The sequence below is a fragment of the Myotis myotis genome, unplaced genomic scaffold (assembly GCF_014108235.1).
Source record: "Myotis myotis isolate mMyoMyo1 unplaced genomic scaffold, mMyoMyo1.p scaffold_m19_p_17, whole genome shotgun sequence".
Taxonomy (NCBI): Eukaryota; Metazoa; Chordata; class Mammalia; order Chiroptera; family Vespertilionidae; genus Myotis; species Myotis myotis.
Window position 1 is genome coordinate 1,916,557 of NW_023416321.1, and position 17,901 is coordinate 1,934,457.

At 65.5% G+C, this 17,901-nt stretch overlaps 1 protein-coding gene across 3 annotated transcripts in view; it reads right to left on the bottom strand.

Annotated features, from left to right (window-relative positions):
* The window catches only part of SEPTIN9 (septin 9), a 123,787-nt gene that overhangs the window by 63,964 nt on the left and 41,922 nt on the right, over window positions 1-17,901 (bottom strand). The window contains exon 1 of one of the 3 annotated variants that reach the window (XM_036338841.1): window positions 10,483-10,668. The exons of the other annotated variants lie outside the window; for them this stretch is intronic. Within the exon in view, the coding sequence (XP_036194734.1) occupies window positions 10,483-10,537 (55 nt within the window). The 5' untranslated portion in view covers window positions 10,538-10,668. Of the gene's footprint in view, window positions 1-10,482; window positions 10,669-17,901 lie in introns of those variants that run through there. 3 annotated transcript variants of the gene reach the window in all.

Consider the following 17,901-nt stretch of genomic DNA (forward strand, 5'->3'; position numbering starts at 1 on the left):
CCTCCACCCCCGCGGGAATGGCTAAAGCAGTGAAAATGTGAAAGAAACGAACGCCAGGGGCCACAGGCCAGGTGGGACCCTCCATCCATCACGCGGAGGGACCGAAGGGCTGTGTTGTGGCCCGGGGGTGGCCAGCCGGTGGGCGCTGCCCAGGCCAATGTGAGCAGCAGCCTAATTACAGGGGACAGTGACCCCGGGGGCAGAGTTCAGGCCCCGGCCAGGGCCTGCTCAGGGCAGCACCCAGGAGTCCAGCTGCGCCCAGGCCTCCAGAGGAATGGAGGGGCGGGGGCGGGAGGGGGGAGCGGGGGGGGGGGGGCTCCTCACAGCAGGGCCCAAGGCGGCCATGCTGGGCTGACGAGGGCGGAGCCTTGGTAACCCCACGCCCTGCAGAACCCTGGTGACTTCGGGTTCACATCTGCTGACCCTGAGGGTCTGGGCCTGCTCTGTGTCCTCAGGACACGAGGGGTTTGGCAAAGAAGTGGGGGAGCAGAGACTGACGGGGACCCTGCGAGCTGTCCCAAGGGGAAGGCCTCCGGGGCAGGTCGCAGGGGGCCCTTCCGCCACCTGCCTGCGGGACTGAGGTGCACAGACACCTACCTCCAGGACCAGGTCCCACCGACAACCCCCAACTCTGCTCATGGCCGTGGGAGGAGGCAAAAGTGCAAGCTATTGACGGGGAGCTCCGAACCTCCTGCCAGAGCCCCTGGGAGACCCCCCACCTACCCCCTGCCCAGCGCCCCCACGAAGCCCATAACCTCTGACCCGCCTGCCAGCCACACAGGCCCTGGCTGCCAACCTCCACCTCCCACCTTGGGAAGCCCCGGGGAGCCAGGCCCTTCCCGCCACCAGCTGCAGGGGACACAGGCAGGGAGAGGCCCCAGCCCTCGCCCACCCGGAAACTGTCCACGGTCCCCACCCCCCACCCACCCACCCAGGCGGCAAGGCCCTTGTGGGAAGTGCTGGCGCAGGAGAGAGCGAGCCGCAGGAAATGAAACTGCAGAACGGAGTCATCCTTTCTACACTGAAAATGGGGACTTTTCACCGCGTTGCCCCCAGCAAAGTGCTCGGTGTGGGCGGGTAGGAAGCTCTGCAGACGGCCCAGAGCCGCGGGGCATCGAGTTGTCACAAGCGCCATCTATGCCCCACCCGGCCCAGGCAGATGACCCCTGCGGCCTCAGTTTCCTGGAAAAGTCCAGGAAGGGGCTGAACTGCAAGGCCCCTCCCAGCTCGGACACAGGATGACCCCGTGGAGGCCCTTCTGCAATCGGCCACCAGCTCCGAGGTGGCTCATTGGTCCTGAGCAACCAGGCCCGGCCATTCCAACGCCCGCAGAGCCGCAGGGGCCTGGCCGGGTGGACAGGGCGGCGCCCCCTCCCCTCCCCTCCCGGCAGAGGTCAGGGGCCTCAGCTCTGGTCACATTCCTCTGCGGCCAAAAATGCAGCCGCCAGCAGTGCCTGCAGACTCGGTCCGGTCCATGCAGCCTGCTCTCCACTCAGCGCCCCAGCCCGGAGTTGGGGAAGCTGCAGGGACCTGGAGTCTCAAACTGGGGTGGGGGCTGGGCTGGGCGCGCTCTTTCAATTTGACAATGAACTTTTTTTTATTTTCGTTAATCCTCACCCGAGGAAATCTTTCCATTGATTTTTGAGAGAGAGAGTGGAAGGAAGTGGGAGAGGCAGAGAGAGAGAGAAACATCGATGCGAGAGAGACACATGGATTGGTTGCCTCCTGCAAACACCCAGACCAGGGCCTGGGTACATGCCCTTGACCAGAATCGAACCCGGGACCCTTCGTTCCGCAAGCCGAAGCTCTATCCACTGTGCCCAACCGGCCAGGGCTTGACAATGAACTTCTAAAAACAATTACATCTTGCTCTTTCCCTGACTATAAAAGCAACTTATGTGCGACGGAGAAACTGCGAAACCCAGAGAAAGCCACGGGAGAATCATGAGCCCAGGACCCGACCCCCCACCCCCCACCCCGCTGTATCTGGCAAACGCCCCTCCAGCCCCTCCAGCGCACGTGCCCTGTATTTCCACGTGAGGCTCCGGCGGCAGCTCCGCCGTGTGCGTCCCTCCGTAGCACTAGCAGCTCACACCTCCCCTCACCCTGCACTCGCCCCTCAGTTCCGGGGACTCTAACCTGCTGCTTCCAGACCTTTCTCAGCTCTGCCGACCAGAACCATTCCTGCAGCTCAGAAGAAAGTAGATGCTGGTGCCCACCTCCCAGAGGTTCTTGGTGGGCCGGGCACCCCAGGGCGTGTCTGAGGGGCAGTGCGGGAACCCCTGCCCGCCCCCCAGGGCTCACAAGCCTTGTCCCCACCTCACCACTGAGAATCCTGTAAGAAGGAAACCCTAGCACCGCCCCTGCCACCAGGAGCCCAGCTCAGCAGCCCCACGCCCTCTCCCTCTGCAGAGGCACCAGGGCCAACGCCCAGCCTCAGCCCCCACCGCTCCCAGGGCAGGCACATACGGAGGGCACACTGGGCAATGCTGGGGGCGGAGGCCCAGGTGACCAGGGTGGCGTGTCAGTCACAAGGCCCCAACCTGCCCAGGGCCTACACTGGGTTTACCTTGGGCAAAGAAGAGCCAATGTGCCAGGGCCTCCATGGGAAATAAGGGTTGCCTTCACCTGCCACAGGAAACGGGGCAGGACAGAGGCGGGCCATGGGCATCCAGGAGCCTACCAGGCCCCCCCACACCACCCCACCACCAGCCACAGATGGACTGTCTGGGTCCTACAAACTCCTATGCTGAATCCTAACCCCCATGTGATGGTATCGGGAGGGGGGGCCTTGGGGAGGTGATTAGTGAGGGTGGGGCCCTCGGGAATGGATTAGTGCCCTTATGACAGAGACCCCTTCTGTCCTGTGAGGACAGTAAGAAGACACCACGTATGAGCCAGGAGATGCCTCACCAAACGCCAACCAACCGGCACCTGGATCTTGGACTTGCAGCCTCCAGACCTGGGCAATCAATGTCTAGTCTGTGGTACCTGTCAGAGCACCTGTCACAGCAGCCCGGGCAGACTAAGACGGTCCCCTCCCTGTCCACCGACACAGCGTCTGCTTCACCGACTCCGCTAGTTGACGCACAGTGAGCGCTCACCACCTGCCGCCTGTTCTCAGGGCGTCTATTGCATTAGCTCGTCGGCTGCCATGGCCACCTGAGGAGTATTTTGCCCTCATCCCCATTTTCCAGGTCGGAACCTGAGGCAGAGAGGCTTCGGGCTCACCCATCGTGACAGTGGGCAAGGGGAAGCCGCTGGGAGCCAGCACACGAGCCCATTGCCCCCACCCCACCCCAGGGCCCCTAAAAGCTAAGCTCTGAAGGCAGAGAGCACCAGCTGAGCCCTGCGCACGCCCCCCTCCAAGCCCCCGCCCCCCGTAAGCTGGGCTCTGTCATCCAGCTGGAGAACATCGAGGCTGGGACGGGAGCAGAGGCAGCCCCCACAGACCCAGGCTCTGGGCCGCCAGCTGTCCCCACCCCCCACCCCGACTCCGGACAAGTAGACGGAGACTGGCATCGTGGCAGCAGAGGGCCAGGGGGCAGGTCTGGGCAGTAGGGAGTGACGGAAGATGCAGGCATGGGGGCAGGAGGACCGGAGTCCGCCTTCCAGTGTGGCCTCGGGCCAGCTGTGACCCGGAGTGAGCCTGGCGGGCCGGCCACCTTGCTGGGCTCCGGAGGACCCAGTGCCCAGCCACCGCCTGGCATATAGTAGGTGCTCAATAAAGGCGATGGCTATGGAAATAATGAGAACCAGCTTGGTCCGAGGAAGCGCCTGGGAGCGAAGGGGGAACAGCTGGAAGGGCCTGGACTTGGGTCAGAGAAGAAGAATGCGGAGGGAGGGGGAGGCCAGAGCCTGACAGCTGGCTCGGGGCAGCTGTGTGCCGGGCCTGGCTCCATCATTTAAATATTAGGAGAGATGTAAATATCCGAGCCCCCCCCTCCCCCCCAGCCTCACTGGGGCTGCAGCCAGAGCAGGCGCAGGACTCCCTCCCTTGCCAGAGTCCCCATCCCTCCCTCTGCCCCAACACCGGTGCTTCCCGAGCCAGGACTTGAGTGGGGGGCGGCAACCAGGAAGAGAGGGGACCCAGCTCCACCTCCCTCCTCTTCCCTGCTCGAGGCCTGCAAAGGTGCAAGGAATGGTCACCTTCCCGTCGCACCCCCGGGGCCCAGGCCTGCCCGGACTTCCTTAGCAGCTCAACAAAAAGGCACAGCTGCCCTCTGAAGTCTGCTGACGGAGGCCAGAGCGAAGGCGAGACTAGCCGAGCCTGCAACACACCGGGTGCCTCGCTCCCACCTGCGCAATCCATCACCCAAGTCCCTCCCAGAGGCCAGGGGAGCCCGGAGCCCCCTCAGGCCCCTCCCAGATGCACAACACAGCCCTGTCCCCCACCTCCCGTCTCCCGCGGCATCACCTGCCTGGAGACCCTGCCTGGTAAACTCCTGCCCAGGCCTCTGCTGAGGTGCCCCTTCCTCCAGGAAGCCCTCCTGAGCCGACCCGCTCCTGGGCACACGCCTGGCCCCCAGAACCCAGCACAGAGCTGGCCGCTGCTGAGTAAACAAATGAGTGCGCGCCGCTGCTCTCGCACCCAGGACAGACGGCAGGGCCAGCAGGGAAACACACACCCGCTGCTTCACAGGCGCCTGCCCGACCTCAGACCTCAGTGGGGGCAGGAGGCAGGGACAGCACAGAGGCCAGCGTGGCCTGGAGCCGACGGGCAGCTCTCCCTGGAGATGACAGGGATCTGCAGGGGACACGGGGCAGGGCCTGGCCTCTCAGGGAAAGGCCACCCACGTGGCAGGAGGGCCAGCGAGCCCTGCTCAGAGGCGGCTTCCTGTACCCGCCACCCAGGGAGGGGCCAGTGGGCACCGGGAGAGCAGGTCCCACCACCAACACCCCCATCTCCCGGCGGGGCCTGGGGGAGGGGTGGCGGCAAAGGCCTGGATCCGAGTCAGACCCACTCGCTGGGCCGGGGACTTGTCTCTCTTCCCACCAAAAAGAAAGATGAGCGAGCCCATCCCTTCACCTCCTGCAGGCAGAGAGGGAGCTGTCTGGCGGTGGCTCCCTTCCCCACTCCTCACTGCAGCCTCCTCCCAGGGGGTGCGGACCCCAGGCCCAGCCCCAGGGGACAGCGGGAAGCCCAGCAGCAAAGAGGGTCAGGAGGCTGTGGGTGTGGGGACAGGAAAGCCGACACAGCGGCCCAGAGCCCAGTTCTAGCCTCCGCTGCAGAGCGAGGACACGGGGGTCGGGGGTTGGGGGAGACAGCCCCCAGGAGCCCCAACTCAGTCCAAGCACGACCCAGGCCGCAAGACACACCCACCCCATCCCCGCAGGACCTGGCCTGAGGCCCTGGGGTACCCCTGCCCCCTTTGTACTCAGGTAACAACTGTTGTCCAACCCCCATCAGACGGTCCCTCGATGCTACAGCCAGAGGTGTGGATGGAGGGGGCGGGGGGACACCTGGCGCCCAGGGTGCTATTCCATGTGTTTGAAGGCAGGGGACGAGGACACAGGGGAGAGGGGGGACAGGGAGGCGAGAGGCAGGTCAGAGCCTGGCCCAGGGCAGGTGTGGGGGCTCGGGGAGGTACCCTCCTCTAAGCCAAGGCCCTGCTCTTGTCCCTCCCCCTCAACTCTGGACACTCGCAACACTTTGAACAGGACAACAAACTTGATGTCTCAGAATGTCTCCTGTCTGGCTGCACGGCCTCCGGGCTCTGTCCAGACCAAATTCAACAGCCTGAGCCCCCGATGCCCCGGCGCCAGGGGTGTCTGGGGGCCTGAGTGGCCAGAGGGATGACAAATCCTCAGGCTCCGGGACTGTGTTCCAGAGAGTTCCTGCCTCATAAGCGACGCAGAGAGCCTCCAAATTTGGGAAAAAACAGAGGGATTTGGAAAGAAAGCCACTGTGTGGCCGTTTTCCCTCAGTGGCTCTGTCACCACAAAGCGCAGGAACGCGTCTCCTGGCTGGGCTTCTGGGATGAATCCAAAAAATGAGGTCTGCCCCCCAGCTGCCCAGAGGCCCCCACCCACCCCACCTTTCTACACACATGGCCCTGCCCTTGGGGGTCACCATGCAGCAAGGGGGCTCCTTCCTGGGTTTGGAGGCCAACATGGATTCCTTGAGCCTGCCCCCCCGCTCCTCACTGGGGCCCTGTGCTCCCATCTGTACCCAGGAGTTTGTACCCCAGGTGTCTGTACCCAGGAGTCTGTACCCCAGGAGTCTGTACCCCAGGTGTCTGTACCCAGGAGTCTGTACCCCAGGAGTCTGTACCCAGGAGTCTGTACCTCAGGAGACTCAGAGCAGCAGGCCAGCCCACCCCCAGGCATGCAGCTGGGGAACCCAGGGGGCACCTGGCCTCTGAGTGTGGCCCTCCTGGCCTCTGGGCGTGCCAGGAGGAAGAGGAGGGACCCTGTTCTGCTCGGCCAGCACCAGGGCCTGAGGGCTCAGGGTGGGCTGGGCCACAGCGGCCGGGCGGGCGGAGGAGCCCTGGCTCCCACTGGGCAAGCACGCAGCCCACACATCGGTGTGTCCCTGAGGACGCCCTGTCACAGAGGCCACAGGCCACCGCTCCTGCCCAACAGGACAGCCCTGTCCACCGACGTGGCCCAAGCAAGTGCCCACCATGTGCCAGCTGCCCACCCAGGGGCTCGAACTCTGGTGGGATTGTTTTTCCAAGCACAGAGGCCCCGAGGCCGACCTGTGCCAGGCTTCCCATGCCCTGGGGGGCGAGGGGGGAAGGTGCAGAGCTAACTGGCCCCGGGGGGAGCGGGAGACACACGGCTCTCCCCGCTGTGAGACGGGACTGCTCTCCCCGCTGGGACCAGGCTCAGCGCCCACACGACCAGGACGGGCAGAGGCTGCTGGCAAGAACGGCCCCCCAGACACGGGCTCGGCCCCCGCTCCGCCCTGACCGCGCCTCGGGAAGGCTGGGCAGCAGGCCTCAGGCAGGCGGCCCCCCCCCACACCCATCTGTCTTCACAGTCCAGTCGTCCAGCGCGTGCCCTGTCACTGTCCACAGCGGCCTGCAGGGTGGCCAGTGGCCCACCAGCTGCGATGCCGGGAGGCAGGGGTGAGAGGAGGCTGGGTCCCCCTCCCGGAGAAGGAACCCTGCAGCCCACACGGCCAGCCTCCTGTGACAGGGAGAGAGTGTGGCACCGCCCGGCTTGGGCAGGAGCCGGGCATCTGCCCGTCCCCCGGGGGCTCAGAGGGACAGGGTCCTCCAGCGAGAGCTCTGGGGCCAGCGCGCTGGTCTGCTGGCCACAGCGCCCAGGACTTCCCGGATTCTTTCTCCTCGTGCAGATCTGGTGACAGCAAACACTTCGGGGACTTGGCCCGAGCTCTCTAAGGAACACACCGTCCACAGCCCAGAGCGAGATAGGGGAGGGGTCACGCCTCCTGCCACCCTTTCACACGGGGAGTGCCAGGGACCAAGGCCACCCCTAGGCCCGTTTGTGCCGGGAAAGGTGGGAAATGAAACTAAAAATCTCATCAGGAAAATACAAAGTCCTCTTCTTGCCCTGCGTGGGGGGCTCCCGCAGAGCCGGGGGGTCACTGTGTGGGGGAGGTGACGGGGGGGGGGGGGGACAGAGGTTCACGACCCCGGAGGGTGCCGCCACCCGGCCAGTCCCCGGGGACCTGCGCCCGACAGACATGTGCAACACAGCGAACAGGCTTCATCCCCGCTGCCTGGAGACGGGGCTGATGTCACCCCGGGAACCGTCACGCCTGGGCCCTCCAGGGCGGGGGACAGGCGAGGAATCAGGTGGCAAAAAGAGGTGGGAGCTCCGCAGGGCAGGGGCAGATGTGCCCAGAACGTGGGGCAAAGCTGAATTTTAACTCAGGTCACCCCCCCACACACACCCACACCCACACCAGGGCAGCTTCCTGTCTGCCCCCAGCACCCACTCCCCCCATGCCAGGGAGCCGCCCTGCAGGGGTAACACCACTCCCGCCGGCATCCCGGGACACCCTTTGGCCCCGTGGCAGGATGCCAGGCTGCTCCAATTGAAACTTGCCCCCGGGAACACAGGTCTCAGGACTCGCCCTGCTTAGGTGGTGGCGCCTAACGTCCCGCAGCCGAGGCCGAGCTGGCAGCTCCCTCCTGGCCCCTTTCACCCCTGTCCTGCAGAAAGCGGCTCCACGTGGGTGACCGCGGCCAAGGCCCCCAGAACAGACCCTCGCTCTTCCGGATGGACCTCAGTTCGTCCAGCTGCCTCCCCGGATGGCCCTGGCTCCGGGCGCGCATGCCTGGCCCTCCACAGCCACAGCCGGCCCCTCCTTATGCCCCGGCCCCGACAGACCAGCTCGCTCTGGCCTCCCCTGCCTGCTGGTTGCCCTGACCGGAGGCTGTCCTGCCTCCACAGTCAAGGTCTGACTTTCACTCAAGGTCGGCCTCCTCCAATAAGAACTCCAGTGGTCAGCCAGAGCGGCCTTCCTCTGCCCTGTGTCCCTCGCTGGGTCGTGCCCTCTTCTCCTTGCCCAGATCCTTCCATCCAAGGCTGCCAGCCCCACGCCCAGTGCCTCACCAAGCTCCTGGGACGCGCAGGGAGACCGGCTTTCTGGCCTCACACACATGCAAGAAGCCGGGGCTCGAACGCCTGAACCCCCATCCTCAGATCACGTCGGACTTCTCAGGGCACACATGGAGAGACTGACGCACACGGGGAACTGGAGGGTTTGAGGCCCCGCACCCCAACCCTCCGGAGGTCTCCCCTGGAGTCACAAGGCTGCCAACGGCTGCCCTAGGATGGTCTCAATGAGGCCATTGTCTCCGACTAAATTAAAGGGTCAAGAAGCCGCCGGGAGGCAGTGCAGCGGCTGCCAGCATCTTCAGATGGGACAGCCGGCGGGTGAGGAGGGACTCGAGGCAGAGGCCCTCGCAACCTACGTGGCATGAACTCATGAACTGCGACAGCTGTTGAACCACACGACCCCAAAGCTCCACCTCCCCATCCTGCCTCAGGGCGCATCAAGCATCCCTCCCCCGAAATCCCAGTGCAGTGCTTTGGGGAAGGGACTGCCAGCTGACCCAGTCCGGGGAGAGCACCCCTCAACGCGACCTGAAGGGGGCGCCCTCGGATATTTGTGACATGAAAAGGCCGTGAGGGGCGGCGGCAGAGGAGCAGTAGCTGCGCAGGCAGGGGAGCATGCAGGTCACTCCCGGAGCCCCCAGGATGAGCATGCGCCAAGGTGTCCATCCAGCTCCGCAGCCCCTGACCTCCCTGGTGGTCTCACAGCTCCTGCCGGCGTCCGAGTGTTCCCACCGCCAGGCCAGCCCCTGGCACCCTCATCGTCCGCACAGGGCGGGCGGGCCACGGGGCAGCAAGTACCCTCTGAGCCGCGAGGGCAGGCCCCGCCCAGAGTCGCCACGGCCGGGCCCTGCGTGGGTCCAGCCAGGCTCTGGTTCCCAGACGTAACCCCCCCACATGGGCCAGGCCCAGGTGGGCCGAGCGAGCCCTGGGCTCCAGACATCCAGGTCCCAGCCCCGGGTCATGTCTGCCCATGACGGGTGGAGGCCCTCCGGGCTTGGCCTCCAGCCCAGCCTCCCCCACCCCAGCCCACCAGAGGGCTCTGCCCTGGGCTGCTGGGGAGCCCCTCCGAGGGGCGGGGCTCCCGGTCCCCACAGAGGCAGACCCGCCCTCAGAAATCCGCCGAGTGCGGGACTATTGTGTGCGCTTCCCTCCCAGCACTTTATTTACTCCCCAGGACGCAGGGCCACGGGCGTCACGAGGACGCACGAAAGCGCGCGCACGCAGACAGACACACACACATTCACACACACTCACACTCACACACGCAGGCCCAAAGCCAGGAGGCCGGCCGCACTCGCAGGGAGAAGCCCCCCTGCCCCCCAAGTCTCTCCACACTTCGTAAACCCCGGAGGGGGGAGGGGCCAAAATGCACTCCCTCCCCGCACGCAGGCCCCCCCACCCCACACAGCCCGACTCCGGGGGGCGGCCCAGGACATCCCAGGCGCGGATGGGGGACGATGGGGCGCCCCCCAAGACCTCTCCGGGTCCGCTGGGCGGCCTTCCGCAGCCCGGACTCTGCTCAGCCCAGGCCAGCACCGGGATGGGGGAGGGGGCCGTCCTCCCCGGAGAGCGCGGGGGCGGGTAGCCAACTCCCCCGACCCGCCTGAGGGGCGCAGGGCCGAGGGGACTTCGAGGGCCCACCCGGAGCGCCCCGGGAGCCGGAGCCGGAGCCCGAGGAGGGGCTGAGCGGCGGAGAGGGCACTGCGCGCCGGGTCCCGAGGAAGCCCGCGCCCTCCAGGAGGCTGTCGGCGCGGCACCCACAAACAACAATAAAAGGAAGGAAACCGGGCGGCAGGGGTCCCCGCACCGGGTCCTCCACGTAAGCGACGCGGGGCGGGGCGGGGGTGCGCGGCGGGAGGGCGCCCCATCGGGGTTCCGCCTCCCCCTCCACGCAACCCTGCAGTCCGAGGGGCCCGAGCGCTCCCACCGCCCGCGGCACCCACCCACCTTCGAAGTCCGAAATGATGCCGTCCAGCTGCGCGTTGACCGCGGGGTCGGACATGGTGGCTGGCGGAGGGCGGCGAGGAGGAAGCGCCGGGCCGGCGAGCTGCTGGGGCGCCCGGCCGCCTCCCGCTCCCGCTCCCGCCGTGCAGCGCTGGCGGCGGAGCCCCTCGGCCCGCGGGCTCTGCTGAATGAATGGGGGAGGAGGGCGGGCGCCGGCCTCCCGCTCCTGGCGCCCCCGCCCCGCTCCGCCCCCGCCTCCCGGGCGGATCAGGTTCCCGCACCCTGGCCCGGCCTCCGGGCTCGCACTGGCTGCTCCGCCCGCCTGTCAAGGCTGGGACCTGGGGGGCTGGGGGGCTGGGGCGTGCGCTGCCACCGCGGGACCGGCTGAGTCCCGGGCGCTCGACCGGAGGGCCCCCCTTCTCCCCGCCTGGCCCACGCCCAGGGGACGGCGACGGACGAGGCCGGCCCCTCCTCCCCCACCAGCGCCCGCTGCGGCCAGATGTGGGCGGATGTGGAGGCGGGCGGCGGACGCGGGGGCGGTGCCAGGGGGAGCGGACTCCCCTTCCCTGGGGCGCAGGGCTCCTGCTGCGGGAGCTGCATTGACGCGAGCAAACAAAGTTGGCTGCAAGCAAACAAAGTTGGCCGCCGCCTCCCCTCGCTCTCGGCGTCGACAAGGTTAATGCTCGGGCTGGCTGCCCGCAGGATCCTGGCCGGCTGGCGGAGAGCCAGCGGGCAAGCGCACGGACTCACATGGCCCGGAGGGGGACCCCCCTCCAGCGACTCTCCCCCCCACCCTTCCACCCGGGTCGCTCCTGCGCTCTCTGGGAGGGGGCGCTGGCCCAGCAGGGGCCTGGGGCAGGGATGCCAGAGGGGTGCTCCCCCCATCCCCACCGAAAGGGGCATCTCCCATGTGGAGCACAGACCCGGTCCTGCCCTCGTTATTAGATGCGAGTGAAGGATGGGGAGACAGGAGGCTGCCAGGGGGCAGGAACCTCTGCGCCTCTCCATCCCTTCAGCCCCTTCAGCAAACATCCATTAAGCCTGTTACCTACCGGGCAGGCAGGTCCTAGGCCCCAGGGCCTACGGGCTGGGAGGAAAGGATGAGTTGCAACTTGAGAAGCACCAGGATCAAGCCCCCAGGAAGGGCCATCGGGTCTGGCACTGACAGCTGGGGGGGAAGGGGAGGGCTTGGGGGACTGGCTTCTTCCCCCTCCATTGGCTGGGCCTGTTAGACGCTCCTGTCTGCTCCTGGTCCCCTCGCCAGCTTAGACCCACTGCCTCTGCCTAAGGAGGGGCCGAGGGAGGATCCACAGCAGGAGTGAGCCCTGGGTGCTGCTGGGCCGCCCTGCCACAGCTCCTCCAGGTGGGCACCCGAGTGCCCCACAGCGCCCCCTGGCTCTCAGGTTGGTCGCTGCCACTCCCGGCCCTCCACCCCCAGGTCTGATGCGCAGGGGATGCTGAGGTCTGAGCTGCTGCCCCCCCCCCGCCCCCCCCCCCCCAGGTGAGCCTGGGCCTCTTGCTGAGCCTGCGCTGGCTCCAAGGGCCTTTTCTCAGCAGATAAACCGAGTCCTTCCTTTTTAAGGAAGGCAGCCGCTCCCTCCCTCATGCTTTGGATATTTTGAACTATTTTCAACCCAGGGAGTTTGTGGACAGGGAGCTGCAAAACCACAGACATCTCAGATGCGTACACACCCTCGTCGTCTGCCCGGGAGCCCAGGTTTCAGAAACGGGGTCGCCGCTGCCATGAACGGCCGCCTGATGCATCCCCACCGGCCGGGCACTGCCGGTCTCAACACCAGCACCTGGGCCTGCTCCACGGTCCAACCGGCTGGGAAACCTGTCACCCCCGTATTTGGGAGTTTGGGGGTCCCCTGCCCCTAACCAAGAACAGCCTTGTCACCCAGCCGCCTGGGAAGACGTGGGTGCCCTGGATGGCATCCAGCCTGGGCCACCGCGCTGTTCTCCACTGTTTTCATAAAAAGCACCTGGGAGGGGAGGCCCGCCCATGCGATTGTCCTCGCGGAGAGCTGGCCTGGCTCCCCGAGACGCCTCGGGTCAGCATATTGTGCCGGCTCCCTGCCATTCTCGGCAGAGCTAAATATACGTGGCTTATCTCCTTGGGGACCCGGCCAGGGTGCACGCCTCACCGACATGCTCCCCTGTGGGAGCCCAAGGGACAATGGCAGGAAGGAGTCGCCCTTCGAGGCCAGAAGGCGCCCCCTGTTGGCCTGACTGCTCCAGAGCCCATCCAGTCCACCCCCTGCCTGTAGCCCTTTGCACTGGAACCACTGGGCCACCGCTGCCAGGCCCGGACACCCCCAGGGGAGGGGTTTCCTACGCTCCCCCCTGCCCCCCAGGAAACCCAACCCAGCACTTAGCCACGCTCCTCCCGCCAGGAAGTTCACCCTCGTAGCTAACCAACTGCTCTAATTGTACATCACTCACTTCCTCTTCTTCCCCTGTCCTCGGAGGAGATGGGGAACAGCTGGGCGCCACCCGTCAAGGAATAATTACTCCTCCAACTGGGGGACGGTCCAGTCGCTGCTCGGCCTTCCCTCTGGGCCGCAGCCGCCCGCCCGGCCCTGTAATCATCCCCCGCCTTTGATCACTTCAATGGCCCTGTCCAATCTGGGGCTCCAGGACCTTAATAAGGCCCCACCCCCTTTCCTGGGGCCTGAGCCGCCAGGCCAGGGGGCCGACTGAAGGGTCTTGGCAGGGCCCCGGGCAGATAAAATGAGCAGCAGCCGCAGAAAGGGGGGGAAAAGAGCTTCAATTTGGCAAGAAAGACAATAGCGAGGCCTTTGCCTTCCGGGGCACACACACACACACACACACACAGCACCACCGCCCCCCCAGGCCACGGAGAAGGGAAGGCCATCCATAGGCCTGCCCCCGGGGAAGGTGGGATTAGAGGGGCACCAGAGGGGCCGCCTACCTCCAGGTCCACCATGACTTGTCGTGGGGTGAAGGGTGGCCCCCAAAAGATAGATCCACCCGAACCTCAGAATGCGATCTGACTTGGCGGGAGGACCTTTGCAGATGTGGTTAAGACAAGGAGCTGCAGCGAGGGTCAGTCTCCCTGGAGAGGGTGGGCCCTAAACCCCAGGACGAGTGTCCTGCAGGCCTGAGGACACTCCAATACAGAGAGAGGCCACGGAAGGCAGCGGCAGAGACTGGAGTGACGTGGCCACACGCCGAGGACCACCTGGGACCCAGAAGCTGGAAGAGTCAGGAAGGGGCCTCCCGAGCCTTCAAGGGAGTGGGCCCCGCCACACCCTGAGGGGGGGGCTCGGGCCTCCAGGACGGGGAGAGTCCGCTTCTGCTCTGTTCAGCCCCCGGGTTTGTGGTCCTTTGTCATAGCAGTGCCCCCTCCCCCCTCCACACACCAATACAGATGTCAGGCTCCCGTCTGAGCCATTTCTTTTTGTTGTTGTTGCTAATCCTCACCCAAGGATATTCTTCCATTGATTTTAGAGAGTGGAAGAGAGAGGGAAAGAGAAACATCGCTGTGTTTGGGAGAAACGCATCGATTGGTTGCCTCCTGCACAGGTCTTGACCAGGGCCCAAGCCGGGGAGTTAGCCTGCAACCAACGGACGTGCCCTTGACCGGAATCAGGACCCTTCAGTCCACAGGCCGATGCTCTGTGCACTGAGCCAAACCAGCTAGGGCCTGAGTCATTTCTGTAGGTCAAAGCCGCACCTCCCAAAGATGCCCAATCGGCCACAGAACGGGTCCCAGGACAGGCTGTCCACGCGGCAGTCCTGAGGGCAGTGGGGGAATGGGGGAAAGCAGCAGGGGGTGGGGGGGGGGGGCATTAAGGTATAGCCTGAAGTGCACTGCAGCCTTCCTAGGCATGGAAGGAGTAGGCTGGGGTGGAGGGAAGCTCGCGGCCTGGGAAAGAGAGGGCGGCGGAGGAAACGGTGGGCGGAAACAGCCGTTTGGCACGCACACCAGCATCCATGACCCCCGCTCCCGGGGACTTGGGGCGGCTTGGGCAGCAGAGGGAGGGCGGTGGCTGCTTGCCCAGCCACTCGGGGTTTGGGGCAGGACACCCCATTAAGTGGTTCATCTGTTTTGTCACAGACCAGCCCCCCCCACCCCCTGGGGGGCAGGGGCCATGGGGTCGCAGCTCTGCCTGGGCCTGGCGCACAGTAGGGCCTCCCTGAGCTCCAGAGCCTTGGAGCCATCGGCTGCTGGACCTTCCCCTTCCCCCGGGCTCATAGACCGCACCGCCAAACGTCTAGATGTCTAGGTGTCCCCCTCAGTCCTGGCCCCTCGCCCCCCATCCAAGCCACCCGTGAGTTCCTACCTCCAGTGCATGTGTGAAGCAGTCTGCTCTGACCCCGAGGGGCCACCCCCAGTCCAAGCCCCCCGTCCAGGGATCAGCGGACCAGCACTCTGGGGAACACACACCAACACCACCGGGTTGGCAGCATCTGCCGTTTCTGTGGGGCAAACGCCCTTGGCCGCCGCCCAGCTAGCAGCGTGCCCCCTGAGGCTGGCGCTGGGAGAGCTGTGCAGGCCCCGTGGCGGCGGCCAGAGGCACCAGGGGCAGGGCTCGCCGGCGGGCACAGGTGAGGCTGGATGCAAAACGCTGAGGGGTGGACGGCGGTGCCCTTGTCACCTTTGTACATCGGTGAACTCCATTCTATAAACCTCATGCAATTTAATTTTCTCTAATAGAGCAGTGCATTTCTTTATGGTGGTAAAAAATATAGAAGTTGCCATTTTAACAGTTTTGGGGTGTTTATTTCCCCTCCCATTCTTTGCTTTCTTTTATTTTTACCACTTTTTTTCTAAATATATTTTTATTGATTTCAGAGAGGAAGGGAGAGGGAAAGAGAGAGAGAGAAACATCAATGATGACAGAAAATCATGGACCGGCTGCCTCCTGCACGCCCCACACTGGGGACTGAACCCGCAACCCAGGCCTGTGCCCTGACAGTGAATCGAACCGTGACCTCCTGGTTCATAGGTCAACCTCAACCAACCTCGCTGAGCCACGCCGGCCGGGCATTTTAACCATGTTTAGTGCACGGCCAAGTGGCACTCAGTCCGTTTATGTTGTTGTGCAGCCGTCACCACCCTCATGTCCAGAATGTTCCTCATCTTCCCAGACTGAGACCCTGTTCCCCATCAAACACTCACTCCCCACCCCCTCGCCCCTTAGGCCCTGGCAACCTCCCTCCGCTTTCTCCCTGTGGGTCCGACGCCTCCTGGAAGTGCACCCGGGCAGTCTGTCCCCTGCGTGTGGCCGCTGTCCCGGAGGATGGCGCGCTCAGGGTCCCCGCGCCCTGGAGGCGTCGGCAGCTGTGAACACGGGCATGCCCGTCTCCTTGAATCTCTACTTTTCATTCTTCTGAGCATTTACCCAGAAGTGGAATCCTGTGGTAAGTCTACGCTTTCATTTAAAATAAGACGTAACTTTTAAATGTTGCCTACTTTATAAAATGTAAATTATGTCGCTTACGTAATATGCCAGTAAGATGTTCACGACTGTGCTTTAACCACCAGCTCACAAAACGCTCCAAACTGAAGTGGGGCCTCGCCCCGGGGCCGCCCTCCCACGTCCCACGGAGCCTCCTGCCTCCTCGCCGGCCTCCGCCCAGAGCTCAGGAGGCCGGGAAGGCCTGGTCCCGGCTCCCAGCGTCACCTGCCTATGGGCATGTCCGACGGGCTGTGATCAGCAGGTTCAGAAGTCTGTGCCCCACGGGCTCGGGGAGTGAGCACCCAGACTCATATTTCACTCCTGATCATTCCCGCTTTACGGAGTCCCACCACCCCGTGTTCCTCCCCCGGCCCCCCACACGGGGCTTTGGAACGGGCTAAAGTCCCCCAGCTTCCAGCGGCCATCTGAGGCTGGATGCAGAGGGATGGGTAGGAGACGCCCAGCGCCCCCACACCCCGCGGCTGACACCCCTGGTCCTCCCAGAGGCGAGGCTCCGCAAAGCCCCACCGGGGCCTCTGAGGAGCGGCCCGCCTGGTACCAACCAGCCTCGGAGCAGCAGGCGGCCGTGCCAGCCGCAGCGCCCTGCCCGGGCTGCCAGGAGGCTTGGCTGCGCCGCTACCCGGAGGACAGGCTGTCCCTGTGTCCCGCCCCCCCCCCCCCCCCCCCGCCGCTGTGCCCCGCAGACACCCTGCTCCCGGGCCCTGCGGGCTGCTCAGAGGCAGTGGGGCCAGGGCTGAGTCACCCGCTGCCCCACTTCCACGTCAGCGTCAGCGGAGAGGCCCGCGGCCTCTGTGGCCACACTTCTCTCAGTCACCGCAGTGACCAAGGTGACGCCGTCTCTGGGCAGCTGCTGGCCCCGCCAGCTCCCTTGGACCTCGGCCACGTGACCTAACAATGCCCCCGGCGACACCCAGCAAGTGGGAGAAAAGGGGGCTGACAGCCAGTCACCACGGAGGGCAAGGAGGCAGGAACTGCCCCCCCCCCACCCCATCACCCCTGCTTCCTCACCTTTCAGAAGGGTCACCCCGCACCCCCAGCCTGTGGGAATCCACCTCCATGCCAGGCCCCTAAGCGCCCATCTGCCCTGCCCTTGCATCCCTCCAGTGTCAGGGAGCTCAGCGCCTATCACTGCTGCTTACTCTATCTGTGGCCAGTTTGGCCATTGAAAATAAAGGTAGAGCTAGAAAAAGAGAGAGAGAGAAAGAGAAGGGGGAGGGGAGAGGGAGAGAGGGGGAGGGGGAGGGGGAGAGGGAGAGGGAGAGGGAGGGGGAGGGAGAATGAATGAAGGTCAGCCTGAGGTCAGCCTGACTGTAGCTTTGCCCACAGAAGGGCACCCACTTGGCTCTTTTCCAGGCGGGAAAGGGGGATGCGGCGGCGTGTGGGTCACTGCAGCTGGTTCTCGGGGCAGGACTGACACGTAGGCCCCTCCATCTGCGGAGAGGACTGAGACCCCGGCCCGGGAGTGTTGGGGCCCCCGGCCCGGGAGTGTTGGGGGCCCCCCGCCCGGGAGTGCTGGGGGACCCCGGCCCGGGAGTGAGTGTTGGGGGACCCCGGCCCGGGAGTGAGTGCTGGGGGACCCCGGCCCGGGAGTGCTGGGGGACCCCGGCCTGGGAGTGAGTGCTGGGGGACCCCGGCCCGGGAGTGAGTGTTGGGGGACCCCGGCCCGGGAGTGAGTGCTGGGGGACCCCGGCCCGGGAGTGCTGGGGGACCCCGGCCTGGGAGTGAGTGCTGGGGGACCCCGGCCTGGGAGTGAGTGTTGGGGGACCCCGGCCCGGGAGTGAGTGTTGGGGGACCCCGGCCCGGGAGTGAGTGTTGGGGGACCCCGGCCCGGGAGTGCTGGGGGACCCCGGCCCGGGAGTGAGTGTTGGGGGACCCCGGCCCGGGAGTGAGTGTTGGGGGACCCCGGCCCGGGAGTGTTGGGGCAGCATCACCCACGCGTCCCTAGCAAGGACAGAAATCTGGCCGGGAGCCG